At 36.1% G+C, this 19490-nt stretch overlaps 1 protein-coding gene across 1 annotated transcript in view; it reads left to right on the forward strand.

The window, feature by feature from the left end:
* The first annotated feature begins 1714 nt into the window (after positions 1-1714).
* Positions 1715-19490, forward strand: part of LOC121428509 (argininosuccinate synthase-like) — a 43113-nt gene continuing 25337 nt past the window's right edge. Inside the window, exons 1-3 of the mRNA XM_041625168.1 lie at positions 1715-1848; positions 6780-6981; positions 8772-8840. Of these exons, the coding sequence (XP_041481102.1) occupies positions 6850-6981; positions 8772-8840 (201 nt within the window). The 5' untranslated portion in view covers positions 1715-1848; positions 6780-6849. The remainder of the gene's footprint in view (positions 1849-6779; positions 6982-8771; positions 8841-19490) is intronic.

Consider the following 19490-nt stretch of genomic DNA (forward strand, 5'->3'; position numbering starts at 1 on the left):
TGCGTTTAGTGAGTCATGAATAGGATACGGACTAATTCAATCGAATAATGCTAGCGCGAAGTGCGAGCTGAAAATTTGTGATATTCTAACCAGAAAACTGGACATTAAATATAGGCATTTTTGTATGAACAAGATGCGAGAGCGAAGCACGAGCCCAAAAATGTGATTTCTCAACTGAAAACTGGATATTCTAAGCACTGTATAACCTGGAACAGAAGAGTACCTTAATGAACAATAATTGATGCGAGCGCGAAACACGAGCCATAAATGTATAACATTCCAACCTGAAAACTAGACATTCTATGCATTTTTGTAACCATGAACAGGACGAATAACTTAATGCGGCGAGCGCGAAGCCCGAGTAAAAAAAATTCTAACCTAAAATGTATTATGTTTTACCTCAAAAAGTATATTTCATTTTAAAAAGGGGACATTTAACTCATTTTGAAAAAAGGGCATTTTCCATTTTGAAATAAATCCCCGTAGTACGGGGATTTTTATTCTATTATTTTTTTCCTAGGTTCCGCCGCCCCTGTCATGGTCTTACTATCTGCATCTGTTTGTTGCGGTAATAAGACTTTGGGGGAATTGTAAATAAGATAGTAAATGAATAAATAATTTTTTAAAATACAGGAGGGGCCGAAGGAGATTTCTTTTAACCGCATCTCATAACGTTTCTGGAAAGTTTCATGATAATGTAACTAATAAGTTTCCAAAACCTAATAGGCCTACGTGTTTCTTTACAAATCTTATGTTCTATAGAAGAAAATGTTTGAAAAGAAGATAAAGATGCTTAATCCAAATTTTGCCCCATCATCCTCTGCGCTACCACCATTACCACCACTACTTAGCATCGATATCATCATCATCACCACCACCACCATCATCATCATCGTCGTCGTCATCATCATCACTCATCACCACCCCCGGGGGGGGGGCACTTACATTGACGAGTGGATACCATGCGCGACCAAAAAAAACACGTAAATTAATTAAAAGGATGTCCTTTTCACGATAGGGCACGTTACGTACGTAACGTGAAAAGGGTGTCAAAAACACAAAAATAATGAAAAAAGGGTATCTATTTCGCTAGGAAAATTACGTGTTTAGGCTGATTTGCGGGGATGATAAAACAAAATTAAAATGTTTTATAAAGGATGTCCTTTTTGCCCCAACACTACGTGTTTAGAGTCCTATTTGTGCGAGGTGTAGAAGGTGGGGTCGTACTAAATCAAATAAGGTAAAGCCGACAACCAATTAAAGGACCCGTAACAATAAAACATTCCTGTACTTGTTTAGGGGTTCATTTCAGGGAATATTTGCCAAGAGTATCGTTTTGTTTCCAATACTTGTTAAGGGTAGGGTTTCACACGCCAATACTTGTTAATTAAGGGGTGCATTTTCAGAATATGGAAATTACGTGTTTAGGGTGCTTTTCGAGACCCCATGGTCGCGCATGGTATCCACTCGTGAATGGAAGTGGCCCCCCCCCCCCCGGGTCACCACCACCACCCATATATAGACACACCAAAGTCACGCTCAGCTGGGCTGCTTGCGCTTCGCCCACGTGGTCGGGGGTCTGTCGGATCGGGGGTTTATTCCTCCCCAGGTGCACAGGTCCTCCCACATCCCGGGCGGACGACATGCTTGGCTTTAGCGCGCGCTGTGCATGCCCCCGCGCGGCCCCGGCGGCGCTGCCCGGCCCGCGCCCGACAACGCGAACGGCGGCACTGTACCAGCATTCAGTGGTTTACGGTTCGTTGTCGTTGCATCATCTTCTGTAAATTTGCACGATTAGGAAAGTCGAAGCAGCTGAGAGAATCTTCAATTGCGGATCACACGTGATAGGTAAAGTTGGCCAGACTTAATATTACCGTAGACGTAGTTCTGTTACCTTATTCCTAATCTTAGCCCTATTTTGTCCATGAACATGATCTTTTACAAGTTACAGCTACTTCTGGAGTCCGGGCTCGTCCTGTTCCACGGCCACCAGCGAACATGTAAGAAGCTTCGCACCTGGCCTCGCGGCCCGAAGCGAAGGCAGTGCTTGCCCATTGCGCTGCTGTAGACTTGCCCTATCATAGTGTGCTCATCGCCTGAGCTGAGAGTGAGAGGCCAGATTAGTGCAAAATTACAATAATACTGCAAATTTGTTTAATACGTTTTCAAAAGGCTTTTGCTGAACACTAACCAATAAAGGTCATATAGCAACAGTGAGTGAATGGGAGAGAGTTCCTTTAAAATTATGCGACAGTCACTCACATGACACAAGAAGGGTTCAAAGGTTCAAACTTCAATAATAGTAGAAGTACGTCGAGTCTTGCCACGGGCACTTGTTTACTGCAACCAGGGAAGTACTTCCCTGCTGCAACCAATCCTGCCTGTGGGGAATCTACAGGTAGGACTATGGGTATGCCAATATATGCTGTAGAAAGCACACACTTTGAAAAATCATTGAAATATCACTTTTGTGACCAAAATTACTAATTTCCATACAGTTGCAATTTTTTTTTCATTAGTAACTTGGGAATATTTTTTGTATTCACCAGTGCGCTCAAAAACTTGAATTTTGGGCATATTTTGTGTACGCCCTCTATTGGTGGAAAGTAATATGGAAAGAAAATTTACATTTTTCAATCTCTATTTTTAATTAAGAAAAAAATATTTTAAAGAATCAAATTTAAACAAGAGCCAAGTTGGATGAATGATAAGTGTGATGGAAACTGTCAGTGTAAAACAATCAAGCATTTGCCCCAAAGAAAAAGAGAAAATAAGCCAAACATTGCCACCCTTATTTTGCCACACATGGAGATATAACTGAGAACAAGGTTATATTATAACCTTGTTCGTTGAATGAGTGGATCCATATTGGTTTATTAAGTCAGTGAAGGGTTAGACCAAAAGCTTCAGTCTCTGTATTTTGGTTGTTCTGCTGAGCTCCACTCACCATACATAGACTGAAGAGGTTGGGGGTCCATCACTCATTCAATGAACAAGGTTATAATATAACCTAGGAGAAAGATCTACGCATGTGCTAGCAAACACACCGACCTCAAATTAAACTCGCCCAGTCATGATTCTGGATATCGCACAGTGCAATGAGCAGAGTGCAAGAGAGCGGGGAGAGGAGAAAGAGGGGGGCGGGCGGGGCGGGATGTGCCAAAAAGGCCCGAAAAAACCACATGGACGAAAGAGATTTTTTTTTGCACACAACATAAACAATGGAATAGGATTATGTCTGCCCTTTGATTTAACAGCCATGCACCTCATGTTCAACTTTTGCCTTCCCGTCATTGAAATGACTGTCTTTGTCCAAACTCCAAACCACATGTAGCTCTTGATTTTATTTTTGCAACATCATCATCATTCTCATTTCTCATCACAGTCATCATCACTTTCCACGCATGGCCATCTCCAAAATCACAATTCATGATCATCATCACCAATTTCACCATTCAGGCAGTGACCACCATCATCATTGCAACCATGATTCAGTTGATAACATCATCATCACTACCACCGCTGCCACCATCATTCATCATCATTATCTTATCATTATCATCATCATATTCGTCATTTTCATTAATCATTGCCAATTTGCCATTGTTCAAAAGTCAAAACTCATTTATTAACAATATACTAGTTATCTAGTAAATTTTATTATTTTTTTGAAAACCACTTATGAATACCATCAAAATGATCAAACGAATACGATCGCCATTGTAAAAATAAGTAGTGTCAGAGTTGCATTTCTAGCTAGGGCCTAGGATAGGATCAAAATAGTAGTGAAGAGAAATAAAGAATTTCGTGATAAGCCAGGGCAAAACGCTTCTGAACTTGAACGAAACATGATAACAGAGTACATGACCTAACACATTACATAATATTGCCCCAAGAACGAAACCACACTCCAGAAACCGAAAAAAGAAAGGTTAGGTCCCTGGACTGAACAAGCAGAGCACGTGCGTTCATGCAAAGGGGAGACATTAACATGAACGCCTTCCGCTTGTTCTGTCTTGCCAAACATATGGATTATGTCTGCCCGCTGCATTATTGAGCACGACCCTAAATTCGTAATCTGAGCTCCCCTGAGCGAGGTCTCTCGTCTGGCATAGGGTCACAGATTTTTTCTTTTATACTCTTCTTCCTTCTCGTCCGAATTTATCATATTCCATTTTCTTCGACGAGAAGCATGATTACAAAACTTCCCATAGGCCGTTGTTAGTCTATTTCATCTAAAACCAAATTTGTTTAGACGTTGGGCCCTTCAAGTTCAAAGTCATTGCAATTGATTGTCAAATGGAATGATAAATTCTTCCATTATTCGCATTAGATTTGAAACTACACGTATTTCTAGATAATGTTACTCATTCGGCCGCACACACTTGCCGCTTCAGCGCAACTGCGTGCTCAGGCCAGAGATACAGGCGTGGGTACGGTAGGTGCGCCAGCGATGTGGCGTAGGCAAGGCTGGCACAGCTGGCCGTAGATCGGCGCGGCTCTTCCAAATTGATTTGACGTTGACATACTTCTGTCTTTTGGTCATGAAGTTTACAAGTTTCGCTGCTTTCGCATGAGCACAAAGGCGGTTAACTGGTCACAAAGTACATGACAGTGATTTGAGAAGGTAGGAGAATGTTTGAAATCAAAACACTGAGGAATGATAAAGGATTTTATGGGCAGTTATTGTATGTGGAAAACCCGAAACTCGAAAAAGTAAAACCGGGTTTTAGGGCGACGGGCGGGGCCCGGTCGGGGAACCGTTTCGACTCAGGCCTAGTTCATAACTATTTCGTTGAAAATAAGCGAAAATTTGAAATGTCATAACTTTCTTATTTTACATCCGATTTTGATGAAATTTTCAGCATTGTGCTTGTCTGATTTTTCTCTTTTGATTTAAATCAACATTTTTCTGAGGTGGACTTGACCTTTAAGTAATTGCATACCTTGGACCAGAGTAGTTGAAAAAAATCCACTGGATGATTGAGAAATCTGTCATCTAAGACATTTTCTCCTGACCTGACGGTTTTTCTTGCAAGTTGCCATCTTGAATGACGTCATTATCGTTAATGTCTCGATATATCGCGATTATAACTATTATCGTTTGTCTTCGTGAGTGTATCGTATCGTATTATTGCCTTGTAGGTGTGCTGGTGGAATGCAATATCGATATCACATTCGTATATTGTTGACGCCCTCTCCGTTCGTTTGTAAATATTTCATAGTTTGGCTGCCTTAATTTGGATCGATAAGCTGTGCTTTTCCCAACTAAACATCGGTAAAGTATAATTTTCATGCATTTTCATCTATATCATTTAAAGTATTTTAAAATTGAATAATTAAATATTTTTAATTTGTAGTTTACATATCCTTAGATTTTAACCTCGATGTGTTATATAACCCCAAACTTTGGACTCTGGTCGGACAAAAGTGCTGGTGTTATAACAAATGGGAGCCCACACGGACACTTTACCGTCGGTGAATGGGGATTACAGTAAAATGTCAGAAATTGTTGAATAAATCCCCAGAAACGACGGTTATTCCTGTCTAGTGAAGGGTCTGAAAGTCTACATGTAGACTAGTCGAAGTATCGGCTTACGATCACTAGACCCCTTCAGTATTGCTAGCAGTAGCAGTGGCGTAACTATGGGGAGGGGGCATGTGCCTCCCCCCCCCCCATCGGCTGGCAAAAAGAACGGAAGAAAAGGAGAAAAATGCAAAAAGAAGGAGAAACGTGGGGAAGAAGAATTTTTTTTCGTAGCTTTATGAAACATAGGTTGCTTAGGGCCTATGCGTTCATTCCTGGTTCTCGCATTTTCTATTTGAGATAAAATCCTGTTGTACTATTAAAAACATCCCGTTTTCAAGTCAATATACACCAAATATATTTCTTCGCACTTCGAGTTATCATTGTTTTTGGTAGTGACATGCTTCTTTTACATGAATATTTAAAATGATTCCCCCTTTTAAGGTCTGAATATTATAAAACATGTCCAGTCTGGGCTTATGTTGGCATAATAAGTGAACTGGTGAAATATGTCTGCTCTTCATGAATTCTTAAAAAACAATCCCCAAAATGTCCACTTTTCTGGTCTGAATATCCAAAATGTTCAGCTTGGGCTTGCATGATTTTGTGAGTGAAATGCGTATGATTTTAGTGAATTCCTATAAAAACAAGCCTTAGAATGCCCCTTCAGGTGTGAATTTCAAATATTTTCAGCTCGTGCTTGTAATATTTGTCCTGTTTGGGGTCAATTCATAAAAAACCTCTAGTCATGAATATCACTGATGCTTGGATGAAATTAATCTACTCTTTGTGGACCTGCGGACTGAATGACTGAACAGTGTGTGCTGCCTTTATTCAGTTTGCAAAATTTGGTTGTTTCATGATCAGTCCTGTGCAGCGACATGGATCCTTATTTCCATCTCTAATTTACCACCTTTTAGGGGGATATTCCACTATTTTTTTAATAGAAAAACCTACATGCATAAAAGATCAACCTTTGTAAAGCCTACATATAAAATTTATGGTAATATTTCAAGATATCTCTAAAGTTCTACACTTAAGTGACAGTTAATATTAATAAATAGAGACATACACACACTCATAACATATTTCGTGTCAAATTTGAAATACATACTTGCAAGCTGGATTACGGATGGTTCCTTTTTTGGGGGCTGCACCGTTCATACATGTATGGTTCAGGTTTATTTTTCGAAAAGAATAAATTTTATCAACAAATTGACTATCTATGAATTTGCCTCTCCTTTCTTTGCAGATCAAAATCTACTTCATAGTAGAAGCTTTCTGAATCAAATTGAAGGACCCATTGTCAACCCAAGTATACAATGGCTGAATCTCCAAGCAAACGAGCACGCAATGGAGGCAATAAGGTTGTGCTAGCTTACAGCGGTGGATTAGATACGTCCTGCATCCTCGTCTGGCTCATTGAACAGGGATATGATGTAGTGGCATATACAGTTAGTATCTTAATCCTAATACAGGGGGGATCTCTCCTGGACATTTTGTAATTCCCCCCCCCCCCCCCCCCGTGCAAGGCAGGTAGCCCCAGAAAATTCAGATTAATTTATGCATACAATTATACATTGTGTAAGTTACACCTGAGTGGCTGAGTTTAGTTTATGGACCTTTGACTGATGGATATAGATTAGTTTATAAAATGCCAAACTCAAGCAGTCATATTGAGCCAAAGTTTAGTGAAGTTTGGATTGTTCTCATACTACATGTATGTACTACAATGAGTTGCTACATAAATGCATACTAGCTGAAAACCGAGTACAATGTTGAAAATTGCTAATTCATTGTAACAGCTGTAATGTTATCAAAAGGCAATTCAAGTATTAAAAATATCCATCAGTGGGTCCAGAAGATAACAGCATATCAAGGTTTGAGTTGAAATATTTATTGCTGTTTCAATCACAATTTTCTGCTGAATTTACATTTTTTTTTTGTGCTTGTATTTGGTGAACAGTGTAAATATTTACATGCCTAACATTTGTAGACACTTTAAAAAGGACAAAATACAGTTGAGTACAAACATCTTCTGAAGTTCCTTTGTAACTTATTGGGATATTATTGAGTTGAAGTACATTATCTAGCAAGATTCAGATAAAGGTACCGTACACAACTATCCAATTAGCTTCATTTGTTTTCAATTCACATATTGGCTATAATTGTTAGTTTGACTTTGGCCTTTTATAGTTTATGTCATAATTTCAACAAAATTAACCCATATTTTCTATTTTTTTCTTCGATCATGTGATACTTAAAGGACAAGTCCACCCCAACAAAAACTTGATTTGAATAAAAAGAAAAAATTCAATAAGCATAACACTGAAAATTTCATCAAAATGGGATGTAAAATACATGTAAGAAAGTTATGACATTTTGAAGTTTCGCTTCATTTCACAAAACAGTTATATGCACATCTCGGTTGTATGCAAATGACGGAACTAATGACATCACTCAGTCACTATTTCTTTTGTATTTTATTATATGAAATATGAAATATTTTGATTTTCTCATCATTGTCATGTGAAATGAAGTTTGATTTCTCCCTGAACATGTGGAATTCCATTATTTTAACATCTTGTGCTACAGGCAAGAAGGTCCTAATCATCAAATTCGTAAAAATTAAAATATTGTATAATTCAAACAATAAAAAACAATAGAAATAGTGATTGAGTGACATCATCGACTCTCTCATTTGGATGTAACTGGCTCGTTCATATAACCAATTTGTTAAAAATAAGCGAAACTTCGAAATGTCATAACTTTCATATTTTACATCCGATTTTGATGATAGTTTCAGCATTGTGCTTGTATGATTTTTCTATATTGATTCAAATCAACATTTTTCTGAGGTGGACTTGACCTTTAAACAAATGAGTGTAATGAGTCTTCATACATGTAGCTTCATGATTTAACAGTCTTTATTTATTTACATCGTATGGCACATGATGGTAATATTTGGATGGATTTTTTCAGTGTTTTCTCTCATATTCTATTCCAGAGCAAAATACTTCCTCCCTTTTTCAATAATGAGACTTTTTAGACATTTACAAAAAAAAATTGTCACATACTTGTGTTGCCGTAGTAACAAATATATTATGCAAATAAATCAGGGTAGAATGTAATATACCTTGTCATGATTGGGTTGGATGTGATAAAAGCACATTCATTGATAAAAGTACTTTTAAAATCAGATTATAGTCCCTGTTTGTGATGTTCTTGTTTGTCTTTTGTACAGGCTGATGTTGGGCAGGGAGACGATTATGAAGCCATCCGAGAGAAAGCATTGAAATGTGGAGCCATTGATGTAAGTTGATTATACATTCTCTCTACATGTAGGTGGTTTCAGACCGCCTCAAAGTTCATCAGTTCTAGCTATTTTCTGATCAGGAAATTTACCCGTTCAGAAAATACCAGGTAATATTGGCAATGTGAAAGCAAACTACGCGTAATATCCCCGAAAGAAAATCCCCCCTAAATAGTACATGTACATGTAGGTACTTGGCAAAATTACGAGAACTTTTGCGGGGATTTTCCAAGGTCACAGGTATTTTGGCAATGTGAAAGCAATGTACGGGAACTTTAACCCAGCGTGTAGTTGGGCGTGGGCGCCATGGGTGGCTGCTGAGCTAGTGGTTTTGAATCTCGTGCCTTGCCTGCTTATCAGACCATACTGCGCATGCTCCTAACTTCAGGAATTTATCCCGAAGGGTATCTTTCGGGGCGATGTGAATGCAGGAATAATTAATGGGTATTTTTTAGCCTGAAAAAGTTCTCGTAATTTAACAGGGATTCTTATGATCGAGGCGGTTTGAAACCACCTTCTTTGACCCTAGTCTGCAGGCACAGACCCTCGTTTTTCGCACAAAAGAATATACAAGAAAGTATAAAAACAAAAAATCTTTGTTAATGGTAGGGCATACAAGAATTACAGTAGTAATGTACATGTATAAGATTCAGATACCTTGTGGGTATTATGATGGTTTTATTTCATTTGTCAATATTCGATCAGTGTTCACGTAATCTATTGACTTTATGATTTTACTTGGATTGAGAAAATGTAAGAGGAGATCAGTAATCTGCTTGTTTTGATGTCAAATTGAGGAGTGCACTTTTAGATTCCAGCAAACAAATTGATTTAAAAAGATAACAGTGTGTGAGGTGAATAGCAATGAGGTAATTAAATCTTCTGCCTCAACCTTCTGGCAAGATAATAGAGCGATATGAATTCTGGGATTGAATTTTAATTTGATTTCCAGGGAAGAACATCTGCAGTTAGGTCAACAGGAAATCTATACAATTTTGCCTAAGGCCTCTCTTGGGTTTATATACATGTATTTTCCTTTTGAAATGGGCAGAAATTTCAAGAGATAAGCTTTAAAGGTGTATCATTATCATCTACATACAGTGTACATGTATCTAAGATCTAATATGCTCATTTAATTTCAGCAAGCCAAATGTGAAATAAAGAATAATGATGTTGATGAAGTGGATTGAAAGTTTGAATATTTTTTATGCTTTTTGTTTTAAGCCTGCCTATTATTAAGCTTTGGTAGAGACAAAGTGAAATAACTATGTATGTTCGAGTATTTTGTGACATTTCGACCTTTGTACATGTTTAAAAAAATGGTTGATCCTTTATTATTTCTTTTCATCCATTGAAACTTCTGGCAATTTTAATTTCACAGTTGGTTGAATTATTTGTGCCCTCAGTAATGTGTTATTTTTTTTCTTATAAAGGCTTTTGAACATATATATTACAAATCTGCTCCTTGTGACATATGAGGATACTCTATTCCCGCCTTGAGATAAAAAATGTAATTTGAATTTTAATATCTTCAGGATCCCATATTACTTTTCCCACACATTCAAATGTTCAAAAAGAATAAGTCTGCATCATGTTTCAATTAATCTAAAATTAACTTTTCATATGTACATCCCCATTCTAAAAAAACGTGTTTTAGAGATTTTGACAGGAAAAACTAAAAGGGGGAAAATCAACATGTATTTGGATGTTTGAATAGAAGAGGTGATATAAAAAAAATTATTCATTTTTTTAGAAAATTTGTTCAGACTTTCAAGAGAGTCTTCATTGAATCACCTTTTTTTTACCCTTAATGGTACAAAATCGTCCAATAAGCAAAATAGATGTTTCTAAAACAGAGTGATGATCGATGCAGATTGGTAGAGAGATTGTGGTGGAGGTAATCATCCCTTGAAATCTAAGAAGAGCTAATCTTGCTGATTGCTTCTTTGTCTATCATACGGGTCTGGATTATTTATGTCTGTAGATGGTATACAGTTCTCATTACCAGTATAAGAGGAGTCTGGGTCATAAAGGCAAGCTGCTCACTTTATGAATGATTGAAGAAATGTTCTTGTGTTAAATGAGATACCTGACATTTCTTTGTTTTAACAAAACAGCAATATTAAACCCTAATCAAATTTTACAAATAACTAACCTTTGCATTTGAATGCTAATAAAAAACATATACATGGAGGTCTTCTCCGTGTATGTATGCCTGTAAATTTGAAGAGAAAATGATACAAGTCATTCCTTATTCCTTTGTATTTATGTCTTGAAATTTCAAAGATCAACATACTACTGTAGTTGTGTTGGTTTACTCCAAAGAAGCTCTCCAATGAATTGCAAATGTTACAATGACATTAAATGACAATGATTTTAGGTAGGGAATGTGCATTTTATCCCATAGATGCACAAGTCTGATAAATGCATGTACTACTAGCAAGTATCTGGATGACCATCAAGGTCTCGCTGACATCATTCACTGTTGTCATGGTAACCACTAGACCATCATCCACCCTCTTTCTCCAATTTCCTCCTGAAGATTTACTGTCTGTAGGTCTATTGATTAGAGCACTCCTGTATGTTTACTCTCTAAGCTATAGCAGATGGTAAGATTTGAAGCTAATGACTGTTGTTGATCAGGAGTGAGATTGGACTCCAGTCCATAGTGTTCTAGCTCTGTTATTAAAGGGGAAGTTCACCCTGACAAAATTTCTTTGCAAAACTAGCAGAAAAAATGATATAAAATATTGCAGGTTTGAAAACAATCCATCAAAGAGAAAAAATTATTAGAATGTTAATTATTTGACTTGTGACATCATATGTGAGCAGCTTTCCTACATATCGTATGGTAAAAATTCAATGAAATGTCATATTCGAAGAAAAGTTTTACTCTACCGTCAGTATAATAATAGTCAAATCATTTCACACCCGTTCCTAAAAAGAAAACAAAGTCATCACAAACCATCAAAAATTTAAATTTTATGGGGTAGCTGCTTGTTTATGATGTCACAAATCCAATTTCTAATAACTTTCTTAATCTTTGATACATGTATTTTCCTCAAACCCTCACCAATATTGTTTTTTCTGCTATTTTTACAAAAAATTTTTGTCAGAGTGAACTTCATCTTTAAACAAATAATGAAAACCAGACAAGCATTCATGTACATGTAGCAGCAATTCTGTATGTTTACTCTCTATATTAAGCTAGCAGGCAGTAATATGTGAAGCTAATGACTGTTGTTGATCAGGAGTATTGCTACTCCATATTGTGTTCAAAACTTTTTTTAAAGGGGAATCCAGCCTTGGCCATACAATGTTGTGTCAAGAAGGAGAAAAATGAATTAAACAGAATGGTGAAAGTTTGAAAGAAATCGGACAAGCAATGTATAGCTGCTTTGAAATTGAGATCACTAATACCATGTAGATATCAAATTGGCAACTGGGTAAGTAAATTATGACAAGGGGCAAGGACAACTTTCCCATAGGCCATGTACTTTATTATCAGGGATTTGTGGTTTTCTCCTAATTACCCATTCCCCTGGGGCAGTAATCTTAATATAACCCAGGTAGTATATTGTATGTCCTCATGAGAGAAAAATACAATTTGAAATAAAACTATTGGGGAAAATGACATTTTAGCCATAATATGTATTGAAGTACATGGAAGAGTAGTCCTTGCCTTACATCACTATGACATCACATAAGCGGCCAATTTGAAGTCTCCATAGGTATAGTGATTACCAATATTTACAAATTTTAAAAATTCATAACTTTCTTGTTATTTGTCCAATATTGTTCAAACTTTCACCTATCAACTTGTTTGATTTTTCTTTTTCTTATAAAAACAAGTTTTTATTTGGGTTGGATTCCCCTTTAAAGCTTGTGTATAGTTTTGGTAAATCCACCAAAATGCACCTATCACTATTCCAATTCATTGCTAGCTAATATGAATGGATATGCCCTATAACAGTTATGATGTGGAGGATATGAAATGAAAATGTGTTTTACAGGATAAATTTTGCGATTTTACATGGAAATTTAACTTGATCGGGTCACCCGATCAAATTAAAATATCTGTGTGTTTTTGTCTTTCAATTAAATCCTATTCCAAATCATGGAATGGGCTGAAACTTTCAAGATATGTTCTTTGTCTGTAACTTGTGGATATCTAATCACTAAATTTATAAGATAAGTGCTTGAATGCCCATTTTTTTATTTAAAACAAGCATCGCCGAGAGAGGGCGCTATATATCCAAGATTTGAATATTTGAAATTTTCTCAGAGAAGTGCAGTTGGAAAAATATCTAACGGTCTCTACGCTTCAGAAAGACTGTCATATTAGACAATATTCGATTATCAATCACATTATTGACCCCTTTACCAAAGCTATACACAGGCTTTAAAGGTGGTCTACCCCCAACAAGTTGATTCAAACGAATAGAAAAAAAATCAGACAAATATAGCAATGAAAATATCATGAAAATTTTATGTAAAACAAGAAATTTATGATTTTTTGTAAATAGTTTTGCTTATTTTTACAAAACAGTATCTTGGTCAATATACAATTATTATTATTATATAAAATAATTGTTTTAATGCAATTAAGTGTTTGAAACACCTTTCAGAACATATTCTAGTGTGAAAATGGTTGCTCTCATTGGCTCCTCATTTGCAAAATTTACAGTAATGATATGACTGTTTTGTGAAATGATCAAACTTAAAACTATTAAAGCTAAAAGCTGTGTAACTTTCTCATTATGCATGCACTAATATTAAATTTCCATTTTGTTCTTTTAATGACCAAAAGAAAAAGTAATAGGCTATGCATTCGACTTCCAGTGGAGCAAAGGTATCAAAGTGCAAGTGAAACAGATTACAACTGTTCTACAGCAGTTTTGAATATTTTGATATCACAGTTTACATGAAACACAATGGTGTATGTTTTCCCTCTCACGTTCCTGGTTTAACACATGCTAAAAACATGTGTTGCTGTAGCAACTCAGAATTGTACTGTATGAATGGCTGAATGCCAAGGCAGGGGAGGGGACACATGTCCCGGGCGCAAATAAAGAAAAGAAAAAAAATGAAGGGAAAAGACAAAGGGATAAAGCTGCAGAAAAGGAATACTACTGAAGGAGATTATTTAATACCCCCATCCTATGCTATTACCATGGTAATGCAGTTTCCAACTCATATAGAAAATGAATTTTGCATGTCTTTACCCAGGGATGAATATATTCATGCTAACTTTTGATTTGATAGTGATAGTTTATTCTCTTCATTAATTCCAACAAATAATCCTTTTTCAAACAAAAATACATGTATCATAACTTTTCATCCCTTGCTCTGAAGTTTTGCATTTTTGATGCGTTACTCTTCATTATTTTTCAAATACAATCAGTTTAAGATATACCTTTTTCGGTGAGGATACACAAATAAAACCGGCCTGCTCTTCTAGTGCTGTTGTCGGGAACAAAAATCCATGTCGACATGTCGCTTAAAAATTAATCCCGACATCGACAATGTCGACATGAAAAAGGGACCGTAATTTAGCCTAAGCTCCCTAACAAAAAAAATCATTCGATCATGGAACATAACACTCTCAATCAAACGTATTCACCTTGACACGAAGAATATCCCCACACTAGATCTATATCTATATAATACAGGCTCAGTTCGGGAAAACATATTTTCTAGAGTGAATTCACTTTCAAAATCACCGATTTAATCCACATCTTTTTCTGGCCGGAGAATCAAGTTTTATACCACGATCCGGTCTCGAAAGCATTGCGCAATAACACTCGGAGCCAATTTGAGAATCACCAATTATAATAGTGATCATTGCGTATTATACGCTGGTACACATGTGCTGCAAACGCAAGCTCCTCAAATTGACAGTAAAAAATAATGAAAATCGACCGATAATTTCAGTATCACTTCCGCGGCGATCCGTGCAACGATCTCCAAACGAAGGAAGGGAAGTTTTCTGTGACTTCGTGATTTGAATTAAGCGCTCAATTGCGGCGGTCACAACTTTGACAAAAACGTTTATGTGAAAAGTAATGCATTGAGGAGCAAAGTATTATCAAGCACGGTGAATAGCGATGGGTACATATGGATGGGTATGGTGAATGCTACTACGGCTACGCTACGCTCACGATCGTCGAGTCGAGGGGCGCGGCAGCTCGATCGGGCAAGCCGGCCCACACTCGAATCAGGCACTGACGTATTTCTGCTGCCGCGCAGCTCGCAGGTATTCTTTTTTCATTTAATGTGCTGCTTTATAGCTGAATAAACCTTTTAATCGCGCCACTTACTGTGGATAAAAGCTTCCAACTTTTCAGCTAAGCTTTATACTCGTGACTTTAGGCTAGACCCCTTTTTATTTTATGTTTGCATGTCGATGTGGGTGCGTGCATGTCGACATGTCGGAAACATTGAAAATCCTTCGTATGTCGACATCAATGTCGATATGAGGCCTATCGACAACAGCACTATGCTCTTCGCACTTGCATTACGCCGATGAGATACGTGTCCTTTTCATGAATTCCTAGAAATAGTCCTTAAAATTTTCCCCTTTCAGATATGTAAATAAATTTCAGCTCACCCCTTGTGCTTGCATTAAGATACGCATCTTGGGATTACTTTACTTCTTAAAAAATCCCAATTTCAGGTCTAAATACATGTATTTAAGTATATTAATAATTTTCAGCCCACACTTTATGCATATATGCATAATGATTACAAAAAGTGCTCTGAAAATTCAGTCTTAAGATCTTAATATTTAAAAAAAAAATTGGGCTCACACTTCGCCCTTGTATCAGTTGATTCATTTAATGAGATACATGTACCTATCATCTCTATGAATTCCTAAAACGGCCTTTTTAAATCTTCCTTTTCGAAGCAATTTTATATTTAAAAAATGGATAGTGTAATTGCTTTTTATAGATCAAAGAAAAAGTGAGTATATGATTTCATCCGCTCTTGTCGTTGCCCATCCTCATTTCCCAGTGCCTGAATACAACTTGCAAAGTATGTAAACTCTAGGTCTGCTTCCAATTGATGACAAATGGAAAGGATTTGAGCGGAATTCACACCAATTAGTCACGAATGGCTGTAATCTAAAACCTTTCTACCATCCTGATTTGGAGAGAATAGTAAATAGCTTGATGTGATTGTACTTTTACCCAATGGGTTTTTTATGGGTCAAAAGGGGTATTTCACACAGGCCAGAACGTGGATAATACAAAAATGAAACCAAAGTTGTAAGAAAAGTAAACCACTAAATATGTTGTATGAAAACAAAAATGAAATGGGATGTATGTGAAAATAAGGATATTACTAGTGTGTTAATAAGGATATCCAAAACGTGGATAATACTAAAATGAAACCAAAGTTGTAAGAAAAGTAAGCCACTAAATATGTTGTATGAAAACAAAAATGAAATGGGATGTATGTGAAAATAAGGATATTACTGGGCGATTCCACACTAGAACTTCAAAAATATCATAAATTTCAACATGCTTTCAATAAGTCATAAGTAGTGTAATATTTTACTATGATACCTAAATTTTATGAAAATTATGAGTTTTAACCAAAAGTGAAGACAGATATAGTTTTTTTGGGGGGAGAACAATGGAATTTTAAATTTTCAATAATTTTGCTCAATGAATAGTCAAGTAAAAATTCCGCCTGAAACAATTATTTGCAAAGCAAGAGAAGATTGAAAGTATTGCAGGTCAATAGAATAATATATCATTGATGGTTCCAAATAATATCTACAACATTTTCATGATCCATAATAGGGGCAGCCCTGATTTTTCCGAACCTATTTTTGGCAATGTCCCGTACGACACATGACAATGCAAAAGTTTTTCCTACAATTTTATTTTTGATGATGCAATTTCATAAAATCAGTTTCTCTTTGTTTGACCCATGGGTGATCGATTTATCCCATAAGGATCTAATTACTGCCCTTCATTTTTCAATTATTGTCCTATTAAAAGTTGTCCCGTATGACACACGCTGTGTCGTACGGGACATGTCCCGTACGACACACAATATAATAATGCATTTAATTGCAGGATTTGGATTCAGAAACCAAAAATAGCAGGCATATTTAAATTCATTTAATTGATTTAACATAAAGTGAACTGAAAAAGTACTTTGTTTATCTCCATAGAACATGAAATAGGTGATTCTAAACATTTTAATTGATTTCATGTAGGCTTATTATTTTGTGAATCCCTTCAGCTAAACTGGTGATTTTCACTGATCAGAGCAGGTTAATTTCTTTTCATTGAGCATGAAAAGAAAACTTTTATAATTATTTCAACCTAGCCTGGAAGATGACTTCCTCTTGCATGCTAATGTGGAATTATTATAAAAAAATACATATCGATCATCATGATCATCTATTTGGACTTCCCTTGATGACCACTATTTCTTAAATACAGTATTGAAACTCCTTACTTTTTTCAAGTTGTAAAAAAAATCTGAAAAATAAGACAAACCATATGGTTTCATGAAATAATGCAGATGGGTTTGAAAAAGTAGAACCGCATTTCTTTAGAAAGAAAAATTGTGACCAAAAAAAAAGCAAAAAAAGTGACAGTTGTGCCATATATCATGTAGATATACATTTTATTAAAAAGAATTATAACATTTTAGCCCCATAATTTACACAAAATTTCATTCATTCATTGTTTAGTGTTTGTAAATCATCAATTAAATAACTTCACACAAAACCTGAAGTTTTTCAGCTCGTAAAAATGCTGTGAACACTTGTACATTTCCCATCATGAAAAAATTATAACATATTGCTCCCAATTGTATATATTGAGGTTGCTTAATTGTATTGTCCTGAATGACTACTTATCAAAAGATTTTTTCATAAATAAGCAAAAATTTAGGGGCAATGTTCCTTCTGATTGATAAAAAGTTCATGTTTATTTATTCAGGCTGCCAAGTACAACACGCAAGTGCCTGTACAACACACAAGTGTCCCGTACGACACACAAGTGTCCTGTACGACACACAATTGTCCCGTACGACACATTATTTTGTTTATGATATATTGACAGAAATATTCACCTAATAGCGGTTTCTAACCTAATGAATGTCTTAGTTTGATAGGATTATCATTATCATCAGCCAAATAATGTGATTGAAGAAGTCAAAGTGACATAAAGTAAGAAAGTTTGGCTTCAGTATAGAAATGTCCCGTACGACACATTTTGAATGTCCCGTACGCCACAATGTTCTCGAAAATTATAATTTGCTTTATTTATTCATGAATGTTTATTTTGCTTTCTTTTATAAATGTGTTTGTTCTTGGGTAATTGAGTGTCAATTTGAGTTCAGTTTCTATGAAATTTATCTGCCCAACTCACAGAATTTTGAGTACAAACTTGAGGTTTCTAAAAAAGCCACTTTTTCTGCGTCCGTACGACACATTACTATTTTTAATCTGTATTATACAGGATGTGAATTCAAGTCATGTTAAGTCTTGGTTTTTCTTACACTCTGGTAGTAGTTGATGACCACCTATAGTTACTGGAATATTTTTTGTTTTTTCTTGTCAAAAACTGTCAAATGTTCTCTAAATGTCCCGTACGACACGTATGGAATCACCCTACTAGTGACCCCAAATTATGAAAATGGATTTGAAACCAAGTATATGGAAAATTGATTAGAAAAATAATGAAAATGTGAAATGTAGCCTATACCATGCTAACACGCGAGTGGATTTTTCTCTGTTGTGTTTACATGCTGCCCCAGCTCGCGGGTCAGAATCGGCTCACAGGGCAAAAACACAGATCAGTGGATAGAATTTACATCATGAAAAGCGCGCTAATTGCCAGTGCAGAGTCTGCTTCGTGTTTACACAGAGAAAAATTCTGTCTGTACCGGCTTGCAGTTCTGATCCTACTATTTTGGCAGAGCAAAGTTGCCGTGTCTGAGCCAGTGCAAGTTAATCGTGTTTATTACACTCATAAACAAAGGCGAGTCTGCACCGGCTGCACCCCAAGCCGATGCAGCGTGTAAACACGGTATAAATAATATCCCAGGACCAAATTAAAAAAAATATTCTGTTGAATAAAATTTACCCAAATTTTTATTGAACCATGAATAAACATTTTGAAAATAAAACAGAGTGACCTCACCACTATTGTAGATAAAACAATGGGAAGATATTTCATAGGAGTGTTGAAAATTGCTTTGAGTGCCTTGATGAAAAGATGGATTTTTGGTTTCATTAAAAATCATAGATGTGGTTTATTTCAATTCATGATACATCAAGGACTATAAGACATAAGTGCTGCTCTCAGGAGTATGCTATTTGCTTTAGTTTATTACTTCTAATTATTGAATTCATGAATGGGACTCAAATATTGTGGTTGAAGGTATCATTTCTCACCATGACAATCAGCTACATGTATACTACGGGGTATTTCCTATTCTGCAAAGGTGAAATGTTTTATTTCTGAACTGCTTTTATCTATTAGCCACATTATCCAGACTATTTGAGGTTAACCATAAAATGCTTTAATTATGACCCACCCAGGGATGAAATAAAGTCTGAAAACACAATTTTTTACAAAATAATGAGATTTCCTTGATATTCAAAATGACTGCCATACACCC

Source organism: Lytechinus variegatus, chromosome 15 (genome assembly GCF_018143015.1).
Source record: "Lytechinus variegatus isolate NC3 chromosome 15, Lvar_3.0, whole genome shotgun sequence".
NCBI classification, from domain to species: Eukaryota; Metazoa; Echinodermata; class Echinoidea; order Temnopleuroida; family Toxopneustidae; genus Lytechinus; species Lytechinus variegatus.